A 14,093-nucleotide genomic window follows, 5' to 3' on the forward strand; every position below is an offset into this window, starting at 1 on the left:
CTTTGGCCCTCCCAGGTAAAGGATGTTGGGTTGTGTGTTGAGAACCTGGGCTCAGCAGAGTGCATGAGGCTGCACGAAGCACAGGGGCTTGGGTCATGCTGGCTGGGCATCCTTTACACGCTTCTGCTCTGGTGGATCTCAGTTGTTGGCCACATGGCTCAGAGGAGAGCCCTCACACCCTTGCCTGAGCATGTCACAGCCCAGGCTGTCCGTGGTGAGGGGCTGCTGTGTGCTGGAGCAGGTGGAGTGCCAGGTGAGGAGCAGGAGGTGCTTCCCAGAGCTTGGTGGTCAAGGCTGCAGCCACCCGCCTCCATCCCTGGAGCCCGCTGACACCTCTGGCAGCCAAGAACACCAGGCAAGGAGGAAGCAAGCTGTGTGTGGGAACATGTGCTCTCAAGGGTTGCTATGATAAAGAGTCTTTCCCAGTCCCTTCTTGCAGCTTGGTGAAAAAAAAGCTACTGTTTTTCAGTAAAGAAACCGATTCGGATCATCTCACGGTTGGCAACTACAGTAATTCAGAAGACGCTTCCACATGACATACAAACTTCTGGGGTTAGTCTCTTTCTCATAATTGTTGAAAAATAAGAGTTACTATGTGTAAAGTCATGCTCAATATGTGGGTAGGTGACTAGTCTGGTGTTGACTAAGTTGCCTTTGCTTTTCCTCCTCTAGAGAATGGCAGCCTTGGTTTACCTTAAGGAGGAGGGCCCTGGGATATCACTCTATATATAGTACATGTAGAAGGAAAATTAGGTGTTTGGAGTTGACATAAGTGTGTGAACAGTTTGAGTGATACTTTTTGGCTCACACTGTCTCATCAGATGGATGAAAGAGATTTGGAAGCAGTGCCACAGATGGTGCTGTGGCCCTGTAAGTGCACTTCCACCTTCCTTTTACTAGCATACATAAATACCAAAGAAATGAGAAGTTCCTCTATAATGAGATGTTTAAACATTGTGGAAAAACAAGACCTCATGTCACAAGGATGGGAAGTCCTTCAGTGTGTCTTTGGGGATGTGATGTGTGTGCCTGGTTTGTTATCTGCTTAGAAGGGTCTTAAATGGCAGGAAGGGAAGTTGGAGATTAGATGCTAGGAAGGACTTCCTAAGAGAAAAAGAGAGGTAAATCTTACAGCAGATTATTTGGGGAAGACGTTAAACTTGTTTCTGATGGCCTCCCCAGCATGGCCTGAGGCAGGAAGATGGGATCTGCTCTCCAGCTTGTTCTCTCTCCAGCCCATGGATCTGCTCTCCAGCCCTGTTTTGTGCTTGTGCTGTGTTTGTGCACATTAGCTGTCCATGCCAGCCCAGGCAGTGACCAGCTGGAGACACAGCAAGATGAACATAAATGTGTGCGTGCTCAGGGTGGTTTTTTAACTGCAAGGAGCCAAAAGTCCTATTTGGTGTCAGTGCAGCAGATAAAACCCCCTCTGCAGCATTTTCCTTTGCTCACCTGATTATAGGAAAGCTTCAGAGCTTGTCTTTGCTGTGTTCAGAGAGGAGAGTGCCTATTCCACTTCTAACTGTGGTGATTTGTGTCCCTTTGCATCATGTGCTGCCAGTGTGGCATGGCAGCACCTCAGGGGGTGAAGGAGGGGCTCAGGATTCAGACAGTGATGAGGTGGTGAAGGAGGTGAAGGTGGTGAAGGAGGGGCTCAGGATTCAGACAGTGGTGAGTTCCAGGGCACTCCCATTTCTCAGCATGTCAAGCCCACCTGGATCTTCATGCTGAGCAGGGCACTGTGGTATCCAGCTGTTCTCAGCTCCAGGGAGATCTCAAGGAGGACAGTTCTGGTTCACTCAGGAGACACCACAGGTCACAGCTGGGTGACTGTTTGGCTGCCAGCACTGGTGTGCCTTACACACTTGTTTTGCCAAAGCCCCAGCTTTTGCAGCAGTGTTAATGTGGGAGGAGATCACATCCACACCTCGAGTTGCTCCTGCACTGAAGGGAATATTCCTTTGTTGCTGTCTACCCTTAGCAGCTCTGGTTGAACTCTATCCACATCCAGAGCAACCAGCCTCCCAAACAGCCACTTCTCCATTCTTAGAAGAAAAATACTGAGGTGTCAAACCTGGTTTTGTTTCTTTCTCTTTTAGCATTCTCTTTCCAGACTCACATTTGTTTGTGAATCTTGTATTAGTCAATCATAGATATTTTGTGCTGCAAACTAGGGAGAACAACTGTTATAAATAATGGTTAACAAAATAATTTCTCTCAAGTGACTCCTAGGAAGAGTACTCTCTCTGGAGTGTGCCCACTCCTATGTTAAAAATACATTGGCATCCTGCAGTGATATTCCTGGAGTGCAGCTTCACTGGAGTTACTGAGGAGTGAGAGTGAAGTAAGAGAGAAGTAAGGCTGGAGACTGTGGAGGGAACCATGTGCAGCAGGGTCTGTGCTGTCCACCAGGTCCTGTCTGCCCCCACTGGCAGCTTCAGTGACTCCTCAGAATGTAAGGGGCAGGATTTATTTGTTGGTACCTCCATGCTTGCCTGTGAGAGGAAAGGTAACAGAGCATTTTGCTATTAGCAGATAAGAACCCCATGCTGGACCCCAGCTCCCACCTGTCAGCCCATCTGCACTTGGCATCACACACCTTTGGCCAGTCCTCCCTTCCATCCCACCTCTTTCTTGCAGGGTACAGAGGAATTTCTATTTGAGGATCCTTGTTTTCCCCCTGCAGTCAGTCCTGCTGCTCAGACACAGGAGTTGGAAACAGGCTTTGCCAAAAGAAATCAATTAAGCTGCGGGGATGACGAGTGTCACCCGTGTCACCTGCCAGAGATTAAAGGCATCCATCAGTGTCAGCCAGGGCTCAGGGCACTGCACCCCCCTCCCACAGAAACACAGGCATGACACTGCCCCACAGCCTGCCCCTGCCTGAGCTCCCACACCTCTCTGAAATGCAGTTCAGGAGTTTACTGCTGCCATTTCTGTGTTTGCTTCTTTGTGTAACCATCTCTGGGCATTTCCTTAGAAATAATTTATTCTTCCAGGCAGGGCAGATACCAGGATAGCAACTCTTTCCTGTAAAGCTTCCTCCAGTTTCCACCACACTTCCTTTCAAAAAGGAATTTCCAGGCTTTCACACTACTTTTATCACTGTCACAATTCCTGGCATATTTTGTACTTTTTTAGCACAGGAATTCCAGTCAACAAGGCTGCTCACAAAACACTGATGAAAAAAATTCTTTCTATAGCAATTTTTTTTAAACACAATTTTTTTTATTACCATTTTCATGCTGCTTCAGAAGTCTGACAGCTTAAAGAGGCTTTTAGAAAATGTAGTTCTAGCAGAGAACAGGATAGAGTACATCTCTCTGTGCTAATAATCCAATCATTTTGGGCACTAGTTCTATAACACAAATTTAATCCCACCATTCCAAAGTGATAAGAGAAAGAAAACAGTAAAGAATGGGTTCTGTAAGAGGTCTTAGGCACTAGTAATGATAAATACTTCAATTGTTCTTTAAACCACTCAACTACAATTCCTTCTGTGATATCACTTGACTGTGTTGCTGTTTCTTTCCTGCTCTGCATGTCTGCAAAGGAGGGTTAAAGCAGTTGTATTTTATTTCCAAACATCAGCACTCTGATCTGTAATTCTCTTACCTGCTTGAGGAATATTGGTGAGACCCAAGCTAGATTTTAGACTGTCTGGAAGACAATATAGTCTTGCCATGGCAGAGCCCTCTGAATTATCAGAAATCTGATAATTTCATTTTATCCTCCAGCCCATCACAGGTACCTGTGCAGCCCTGCCAGAGAGCCCTTTCCCAGGCTGGGAGCAGTCCAGGTTCTTCAGTCCATGGAAGTAAAAGCTCAGCACTGCTGGGAGTTGTGTCTGTGGTTTGTGCTCATCCCCTCCCTCACTCAGTGCAGAGGACTGGGACAAGCAAAGCTTCACCCTGGAGGGCTGCAGAAGAAAAGCCTACATTTGGTACTTGCTGGAAACTCCATCAATAATGGGGAAAAATGTGTTTTATTATGAAAAGGTCAAAAAAGTCCTTTTCCCAAGCTGTGGCAACTTTTGGGTACCTGGGATATAAATCACTGTAATTAGTGTCTATCAGGATCCTGGCCACTCCCAGCTGCTGCTGAGGGAAAACCAAATTCACCAGGATTCTTCCTGAAAAATCAGGTGTGGGACACTCTACCCCTCAAAGGATTTTGTTGTTTTAACTTTTTTTTTTTTGTTTTTTACTTAATCCCTGATTTTACACTTGGAAACATTAGATTTTCTGGTTCTTTTCCAGAGGTATGAAAAGATGTTTGGGATGGGTGTCCAAGTTCTGTAGTGGCTCAGCCCCTCTCTGCATGATAGAGGGTGGATATTTTTGCCAAGGATACAGCAATGCAGATCAGGCAGCAGGATGCAACTGCAGTGTGGATCCCTGGTGCAGCCAGAGCAGGAACAAGCAGCTGAGCTGCACTGATGCTGCTGCCCAGAACAAAAGGATTTCAGTCTTTAGCCAGTGACCACTCAGCACCTCAGAGTCTGCAAGCTTGAATGGTTCTCCCCAATGTTTGCATAGTAAGAATCAGGTTATTTAAACAATTTGAGCAGGTATTTCTTTTCTCCTAAAATGAAAATTAAACATTTAATAAGAAAAAAATTTACTCTTAACACCTTTGATCAGATGTGGAAGCTCTTGCTGAGTAGAAGTGCTGGTGGACATTTCATTTTAAAAGTGGTGTGTACAAACACTAGAAAAAATACTCTTTACAGAGGAGCTATAAAAATCCACAAAAAGAACCATCCCTAGTCCAGACACTTCTGCTGTCTTAAACATGGCACATCTTCAAATTGCATTGCAGGAAAAAATGAGAATAATCCATTTTCAGGCTCTTTCTTCTGCCTCATATCAGGCTTATTTTTAGCCTTTTGCAGAACTGGATATAAAATTATCTCCCAGTTCTCCTATTGCAGCAATTTGAAAGTGTCTGACCTTATTTTTGCTTTGCAGATTCTATTATGTGGGGCAGGAGAAGGACTTACAGAGTTGTCAGCCCTCCCTTTCTCTCATTTTTCTGTGGCAGCAGTTGGAGACAGAAAGGACCCACCAGGTGACCTGATGTTGTTGGCAGCAAAGCCCAGAGCCCCCTCCATTAACCATTTCCCAGGTGTTAAAGTGGCAGCTGATGGATGCTGAGTGTGCTCCATTCTGGTAGTTTGCATGGCCAAAAAGAACATTCCTTCTCTGAAATAGCTGGAGCTGTATCACAGGGGGTTTAAGAGGCTGGACACTTATTTTAGAGAGATGTGTCAGTGCTGCATTGAGGCAGAGTTTGGATTTGAGGATTTCAGGAGCTGCAAGTGGATTTTAATAACTCTCAAAAAAGGGACATTTGAGAACAGTTTATTCACTGCTGATACTCAGCTGCTTATGGGGAGGAATGGCACTGCTTCATTTGTTTTGACTTTACAAAAGAACAATAATTAAACATTTCCTACAGTAGTGGAAACTCACAATGCTTTTTTAGCCCAGATAAGATAGCCTTGGTCTTTGAAACCACACGAATTTGCAGCAAAAAGCCCAGATTAAGGTGCAGAGGATCTGTGGTGATGGAAGGAGAGAGGCAAGGAGTGAGCTTTGAGTATCTGAGAGAGGCATGATAAAAACTCACAGACTGCAGATGGAACAAGATTAGACTATTAGATGGTTTATATGGAATCTGTGTTAAGAATATGAAGGAGAGAGGTGAAAATGTCAGTAGTTCTATTATTGCTTGAAAAAGCTCCTTGTAGAGCTGTTGGTTTTCTCACCTATTTGCTGGCCATGTTTGTAACTCCATAAACAGAGCTAGCAAAACCAAGAGTGTAACAACCTGGGATGTGAATCTGAAATGCTGGTTTGCTGCTGCATGGGGAGCTGCTGGTGCCATGCAGATGGAAAACAGTGTCACTAGAACAATTGCTGGTCTGTTGTGTCACTTTAGTCATCCTGCAGGTTTCCTGCAGGTTGAGTGGGAGGTGTCCAAGGTCAGTGTGGCTGTTCCCAGGCAGTCTGAGCTCAGCTCTGGTCCTTACACCATGTTGGAAATTGGATGTTGGCAGCAGGAGCTTTGCTCTGGCCCAGGCAGAAGCTGCTGCTGGCAGAACTCTGGGTTCTTCAAAACCACCCATTCCCCACCAGGCTGACCCTCCCAAGTTCATCCCCTGTGCCACAGAGAAAGGAAAGCAATATTCCTGCACCATTCCTAGCTACTCAGTGCTCTCCCACAGCAAGAATGGAACTTCTCCATGTGCTTTATGCCATAGGAAAGCCAAAGCTCATTTTCCCAAGAGCTCCAGATCAAGAGTTACTGGGGAGTCCTCCTGCTGTCTTGGCTACTGACTCTCTGCTGTGACCCCCAAGGAGTCAAATGTTGTCCCTAAAATGCTCATCAGCTGTAAAACAGGATTGAAGGCACTTTCCCACAACCTACAAGGGGCACTGAAATCACTGCTACCAATGGACTCAGCATGTCAGCTGGTGTTGGCATTGCAAAGGAGAATTCTTGGCCTGAAGGGACTTTGCCATGCAGGAGGAGATTTTAAATTCTCACTGAGACAGATTCTTTACTAAGGCTGCCCTGGCACAGAGACAAAATCTGATCAGATCCACACAGGTGACTGGGGCACTGAGCAGAAAGCAGCAGCCTTCCAAGCAAGAAACAATTTCTGACACAAGGAAATAGAAGAAATCATGAAAAATTCAGCCCTGCTGTTTCCTGATGTCAGAGATTTTGCAAAGGTTGTTATCAGCAGCAATGACCTCTCCTTGTGCAGTAATCTGCAAGGCAGATACTGTGACTGTAGAGCAATTTACTTGTAGTTGGGTCCTTGACCTGGGCCAGGCTTTAACCCCATCAAGTGCCTCCCAGCCACTTGCTCCCTGCCCCAGCAGCACACTGGGGAGAACTGGAAGGGTAAGAACTGAAAAACCTGTGAGTTGAATACAGTTTAATAGGGAAAGCACAAGCTGCACCACAAACAAAGCAGAACAGCTAAGGGATTCATTCCCCACCTGCCATGGAGGGTGTGTGTTCAGCCATCCCCCAGGACAGCAGGGTTCCTTCACACATAAATCACATGCAAGGACAAACACCTTCCCTCCAAACATGCCCCCTTCCTCGTTCTTCCCCTCCTTAATATACTGAGCACAGCATCATAAGGTGTGGAATATTGGTTTGGGTCTCCTGTCCTGGCTGTATCTCCTCCCAGCTTCCCATGGACACCCAATTCCTCACCAGTGTGGCAGGACAAGGAGTAGAAAAGGCCTTGGCTCTGTGCAAGCCCTGATCAGGAATAACAGAAACATCTCTATATTATCACCTACATTCAGCACTAATCCAAAACACAGCCCCCCTCCAGACAGTGGGAGGAAAATTCAATTCAAACTACCCCAGCCAAACCCAGCACTGCCTGAATGACATCTTTTAGAGAAACAGGGACAAACTGTTGAGGTATTACCTCCAGTGCTCCAGTAAGGAGTGTCTTTAATGCTCTGGCTTGGTCATTCCCAAAATTTCTGCCAGACCTTTACAAGCCACATGGGGATTGCCAGGACTGTCAGAGTGCAGTGAAATGCATGGATGGATGTTTCCTTGAGGCCTCCAGGCCAGGCTGGACAGGGCTTGGAGCAGCCTGGTCTACTGGAATGTGTCCCTGCCCATGGCAGGGGCTTGGAATGAGATGGTCTTCAAGGTCCCTTCCAACCCAACCCCTTCCAGGTTCTGTTATTTCCCACACCTGGTAGCTCAGAGGCTGGTGGAAAGAGCTGTAGCATGAATCAGTTATTTTGGAGGATAAGAAGTATGTTTTTAATCAAGTGCCATCAGGAAGTTCTACAGGATTTTCTATTTTAAGATTTAATTTGTTCTTATCTGCTTTTTATGTCATGTTTTCTCCCTCTTGCTATCCAATCATTCAATCAAAAGTCAGGCACTCCACTGCCTCTTTTCTCCCTTATTTCAGTGGGTGTAAGTGTATGTTTTAACACACATCTGTGGCACTAAAAATCCCTCCACCTCAATCCTGAGCCCATCAGTATCTGGCAGAATTATACTGACAGAGACAGGCACAAAGTTTTGAGACATGCATCTTCACAGACTTCAGGGGTCCATGTCAGAGTACCCCCACAGGCTGGTGAGCTCTGGAGCTCATTTCCACCCAGGTCCTTGGAAGCCTGACTGGTGCTGTTAGCTGCTCATCTTCACATCTGCTCTGCTGCAGCTGCCTGGGAAAATAGCAGGAAAAGTTATTGATTTTTCCTTTATGCCAGTTTTCTCCTCAGTAAAGATGTGTGAAAGAGGAAAAAGTGAAGCTGACCTATGTTTCTGCCTCTGGAGACAAATCAGCACCTGGATTAAATGAACAGATGGAAAACACTCACAATCTGTGCAGCTTTAAGGGGCTGAACCAAATAGAGGGGAAAATACATTTGCTGTGCATGATTATCATATTTTGTTTGCTAAACCCACTGACATGCAGGAAGAAAAGGGGATTTGTGCCAATTCATTTCTCCAGTGCAGCTGGAGAAGCATGTCCCCACTGGAGAGCCTCACTCCACACTGACAGAGCAAAGCAGAGGGGAGAGCAGCTCTGCCCAGGCTGTGCACACCCAGCTCCTGTGTGAGCCTGGAGAACAAGGGCTGTGCAAGGGCTGTGCACACCCAGCTCCTCTCTGAGCCTGGAGAACAAGGGCTGTGCAAGGGCTGTGCACACCCAGCTCCTCTCTGAACCTGGGGAATGGCTGTGCAAGGGCTGTGCACACCCAGCTCCTCTCTGAGCCTGGGGAATGGCTGTGCAAGGGCTGTGCACACCCAGCTCCTGTCTGAGCCTGGGGAACAAGGGCTGTGCAAGGGCTGTGCACACCCAGCTCCTGTGTGAGTCTGGAGAATGGCTGTGCCAGGGCTGTGCACACCCAGCTCCTCTCTGAGCCTGGGGATGGAGAGCTGCAGGTGCACAAAGCCCCAGGTCCCTCCCTGGCTGGGAATCAGAGCACTGTTCCTGCTCCAAAGCAAACTCCTCCTGTGCCAGATTATTGGTTGAATTTTGATAGAGTTCTCTCAGCATCCTTTTCCTTCAGCAAACTGCCCTCAGCTCCATCAACAGCCCGTTCCTGCAGGCTGGATAACCTGTCAGATGCATCAGGAAGCTCAGTGCTTGGACTATTTTTAGCTGTGCCATCCTTGTGCCACTCACTTGGAGCTCTCTAGGCTGATGTATCACTGTTGCTCTCCTTCCCTTTCAGTCACTGTTTCCAGCTGCAGCCTGCTTGGAGTCTGAAGTTCTGCAGGAATTCATGTTATCAATCACGTCTTGTCCCAGAATTACTGACTTCACCATCAAAACAGCTTGAGGTCAGTCAGAGCAGGAGCTGCTCTCTGGGATCAATCCTTGATTCCACTGTTCTTACTGGAGGTAACAGGTTGCAGTGAGAGTGGATGTTCTGCAGCATTTTTTTGGGGAGGAATTGGAGGCTGTGGCAGCTTGTTCAGCATCCCAGGAGAACTGCTGTGAATCAGGGAACCAAAGCCATCTCCTTCCAGCTGCAGGTGAAAATGGGAACTGTGCTTAGCTAGTGCAGGGCAGCAATGGCTAACCCAGTTACCTGATGCACTGTTGATCAGAAACTGTATAATGAAGGGCATAAAAGGTCCACACTTGAACTGGAGCAACCAGCCTGCTGGGTTTGCTCCTCCTGAAGCATCTGGTGAAAAGGTGCAGGACTGGGACCAGTGTTTGCACTCAGGGTATGGCAGAGTTTTGGCTTCTGCAGTGAGCAAAATAGTTAAAGAACAGCTGTGGCTTTGATTTGTTACAGGGGCTGCTCCAGCTCTCCTGCTCCATAACACTTTCATCAGTTATCTGCAGGAATCAGTGATAACAGCAGCATCAATGTAACTCCCTTCCTGTGTTCATGGAGCAGTTGATAAAATTCACTCTTACAGCTGAAGTCATGCAGGTGTGGAGCTATAAATGACCATCCTTAGCCTCTGTTTTCCTTGTCCAGTCTCAGGCAGCAATGTCAGCTTTGAATGCTGCTGTTTCAGCTGGAATTTCAGACTGCTGCATCTGGCTGGGCTGCTCATCATCCCTGAGACACAGGTGGAGGGTGATGTTGCTCTCATGCCTAAAAAACACCCTTTAACTGGCTGTATTTGAAAAGAGATTTGTTTTTCATAGATTAAGGCCATAAAGCCTCATTACCTTGCAAGGATGTCTACCCATGAACTTTTCACCACCTAAAATTTCAGGTTTCAGTGTGTTCACAAGGCCTTTTGGAGATGTTTGTAACCTCCCAATGTCTGAGGAAGTTCAGACAGGAGGAATCTGCTGGGGATGCCATTAGTGACTGGTCCCCTGTGTCCTTTCCTTAAGCCCTGCTTCAAACAGGCGTTTGATGGCACATTGCTGTAGAAACACAGAATTCTCTCTACTGAAATTAAGGAGAAAGATCCTTAATCACTGGCAGGAATTGCTGCTGAGTCCAGTGGTCCAGCTGCCCCTGTAGCCCAGTACTTCTGTCTGTTGAATGAAGTCCAGCTCAAAAACTCAACACTAAAACACTCCTGCTCAATAACTCAAAAACTGAGTTATTTTCAGGCTAGAAGGACCCTACCGAAACATTTTATTGTTGGTTGTAAAAATTAAGTGATGTTAAGTACAGCAGGCTGTAAAAGCCAGGATAATATTTCCTAATATGCTTCTCAGTTACAAAAGCCAGAGTCTGGCTTGTTTAGATAGCAAGAAAACTGGGCTTTGGGAAAGCTGCAGGATACTGGAATACAGGTGGTGTTTAACTTAGGCATGAAACTTGGCATTAACCAGGCTGGCAGCATTCCCAAAGGCTTTCTGTGAGCACAGCCTCTCTTGGAGCCCTGGGCACACTGAGCTGTGTCCTCCTTGCTGCCATCCAGGAGCTCAGGGACAGAGGAGACACATCCCTGGAGCTCAGCAGGACACACATGCCACAGACAGAGCTCCAGGTGAGAAGGGGAATCTGGGTTCTCCCCTTGCTGGCCCAGGGTGGAGCAGAAGTTCTTGCAGGCAGCAGGAATTCTTTCAAATCCCTGGGACTGCCCAGCACAGGCTGCACTACAACCTGTAATCTCCATTAGCTGCTGGCTTGGGGACCAGCAAGGCTGGAAGGGACAGGGTATTTGGAGAATAATCCTGCCCAGTTCCTGAAATAGAGCATGGCTGACCTGTAAAAGATCCTGGCCAGTCATCTGTTATCTTAAATTGGCTGTCTTGTCCTCATGCAGGTCTCTAACCGGCCGAGGTGCAGTGAAATTAGATCCATTTTACATTGCATAAATATTTAACAGCTCTAGAGCATGCAGTTTAATATTAAACAGACAGTCTTATAAATACTTCAGAATTATAGATGCTGTCACAGTACATGGAAATGACTTGATAGGATCTAGGAGAAATATTTAGGTTTGACAGGAGAGGAAGTGATGGAGCTAGAGAGAATCAGCCACATTTTTAACTGCTAGAGGAGTCCCTAAAAAAACCAAAAAGTTGCACAGCTCCTGTTCTTAAAAGGCAATTTGGGTGAGTTTCCTCCTCCTCCAGAAATAACAGACTGGTTCCCACCCTACTCTCTTCAAGGAATGAAAACATTCACAATCTTAAAAAAACACTGCAAAGAAAACAGAATAGTTTTGGAGCCAACGTTCAGTGATCCATTCAGTGTGGGATTATGGTTTTTAGAAAGGCAAGTGGTACTTAATGAGGGATTTAGATGCTCTTGAGCCTTGTTATTTTAAGCCCATGTACTACATTTTGCCACCTAAGAGAGTACAAAATTTATTATTTGTAGGTTTGTTTTAAAAAAAGTAAACAAAATCCCACCTGATCCATCTGCTGAGCCCCACTGCCATTGATTGTGGCAGAGACCACTGTCTGCATGGGGCTTCAGAGGGACTGAGGAGGCACTGTCCCAAATTTGGGCATTATTTCAGTTCTCTCTCGTGCCCACCAGCTTCCTGTGTGATCCCTGAAAGTCATTTCTCTCCCCAACAGGTTCACAAGTCATGTAGTCTAATTCCCCATCAAATCTTTGACAAGCATGTCAGGATTAGCCCCTGCAGGCCTCAGTTCCCATCTGTGTAACAGATAAAGCAGGACTTGAGAGAAATGTGTTCAAATAGAAAGTGCATTTTATCCCATAGGAGGCTGAACTGTTAAGCAGGAAAGTTGTGTCTATTTGCAGTTGTGTCAGCAAAGCACGTGGGTTCTCTATGCTGAAGTCATGGCAAAAGTCACTTTTCTGTGTAGATTCTGTATCCTCCAGGAATGTGGAATGATGTGGTAAGGGGTAGGACTTTCAAACATTGTGGCTCACTCAGACCTCTGGAGTTTCAGTGTTCTGTGGTAGTTTTGTGACATTCCTGCTTTTGAAGTTGGCTGTAACATTCCCAGGTATTTTCTCTGATGTATTCTGCACAATTCCAATGTTCAATACAATGTGATTTCCAGTGCAGTGGGGTTACCAAGAATGGGACTTGTGCAAAGACACTTGGGTCAGTTCTTCCATCAGAAATATTTCAGTTTATAGCCTGGAAATGCAGAAAAAGTACAGAGGCTTCTATGCACCTTGGAGACCTCTGGGGCTGGTGTGAAGTTAAGAGCTGTGGGCTGGACTGGGCCAATTCCTGATGCAGAGATTTCTTGGAAGGTATCCCCTGAATACTGCTGTATCCTGGAACATGTCTGAATCCATTTCAGCAGGGAAAAATTAAAAAAAAAAAAGTGTTCTGTGTCAGGTACAAAGTGTGGTGAGGAGTCACAACTAAGTTTTAATGTGTCCAAAGAAGAGAGATGTTTCCTGAGAATTTGTCACTGACAAGGCCTCAGGCAGTGGCAGTTCTGTGATGTTCCCTGGGCACCTGTCTGAGGATTTCACTGATGCAGAGAGAACCTGCCTTTGACAGCAGAGGCACAAAGCCCTGCTGGGCAGTTTGGTTCTTAGCTGAAGCTTGTCTTGTTTTGAGAGACAGGTGTCTGCTAAGGAAGGGGAGAAACCTCCCTTGGAATGGAAAACATGACCTCCTTCCCTCTGAATTACTATAATTTGAAACCGAGGGGCTTTCAGGCAAAGATATGGGCAAAGGAATAGCAGTTCCTTACTGGTATGTGCAGCAAGGCAAACAGCAGCAGCAGCGGCAGCAGCGGCAGGAACCAGCTCGGCCTGGGCAGCGAGAGCGGCTGACACTCGGCAGCTGCAGCTGAACTGCTGTCCCGGCAGGCAGGGAGTGCGGCTGCAGGGCAGCCATAAACCCGCAGCAGCGGCAGAGGCGCGGCGGGGCTGAGCAGCAGCAGCCCGGATCGGAACAGCCCGGGAGAGGCTCCCTGGGAGGGGAAAGGAGCTCGGGGATCCCGGGGGTTCCCCTGAGGCACCCAGCAGATGGTGAAATCCCTTTTTTAGCGAGGCAGGCTGTTAATGAGGCCCAGTGCAATGGCTGCTCTCACAAGCAGCAGCTCTGGGCTGGGCTCCGGCGGTTCCAGCCAATTCCCTCACCCAAGCAGCTGCTCCACTGTCCTCCAAAACCGAGAACAACAGAGCCAGCAGCTGCCCCAGCCCCTTTTATTTTTCCCCAGCCCAAGTCTCAGGGTATCTCTGCCCTTCCCAGAGAATCCCCCAGGTAAAAAGAGAGCAGCCAGCTGGACCCTTCCCCTGAGCTCTGGACGCTTCTTTTGACTCCCTCAAGTACCTGGTCGTTATTGTCTCCTACCAACACATACAGGAGAAAAATCTTTTAGCGCAAGAAAACAAAAAGAAAAGTCCTAAACCCCAACCCCGGCAGAGCCGACCTGCACTGGCAGGTGGAGACTCTCCCTTTGTGACTCAGATTAGTTTTTCCTGAGAGCCCGTGGGTGAAGGGCTCAGCCAGGCTGGAGCTGTGGTGGGTTTCCCAGTGTTGTAGGAGTCCAGGTGTTCCACTGAGCTCAGCGGGCTAGAGAAGTTCCAAAGGGCTGCAGTGCGAGGGTGGCACCTCTGGCCCTGCTGCGTGTGTCACTGTCAAAGGCGCTCACTGCGGCCCCGGTAACAGCGACAGCGCGGGAGGGATGGAGAGGATGCTGAGGAAGGTGG

The 14,093-nt window shown here is 47.3% G+C and overlaps 1 protein-coding gene across 3 annotated transcripts in view; it reads left to right on the forward strand.

Moving 5' to 3' along the window:
- Window positions 1–14,093, forward strand: part of LOC306811449 (sphingosine-1-phosphate transporter SPNS2-like) — a 127,859-nt gene that overhangs the window by 112,852 nt on the left and 914 nt on the right. Inside the window, exon 12 of one of the 3 annotated variants that reach the window (XM_079325154.1) lies at window positions 9,243–9,351. The exons of 1 other annotated variant lie outside the window; for it this stretch is intronic. In XM_079325154.1, the coding sequence (XP_079181280.1) occupies window positions 9,243–9,351 (109 nt within the window). Of the gene's footprint in view, window positions 1–469; window positions 553–9,242; window positions 9,352–14,093 lie in introns of all 3 variants that reach the window. One more of the 3 variants, XM_079325155.1, reaches the window with a different exon arrangement.

This window comes from Erithacus rubecula, assembly GCF_903797595.1.
Source record: "Erithacus rubecula genome assembly, chromosome: 22".
Lineage (NCBI taxonomy): Eukaryota > Metazoa > Chordata > Aves > Passeriformes > Muscicapidae > Erithacus > Erithacus rubecula.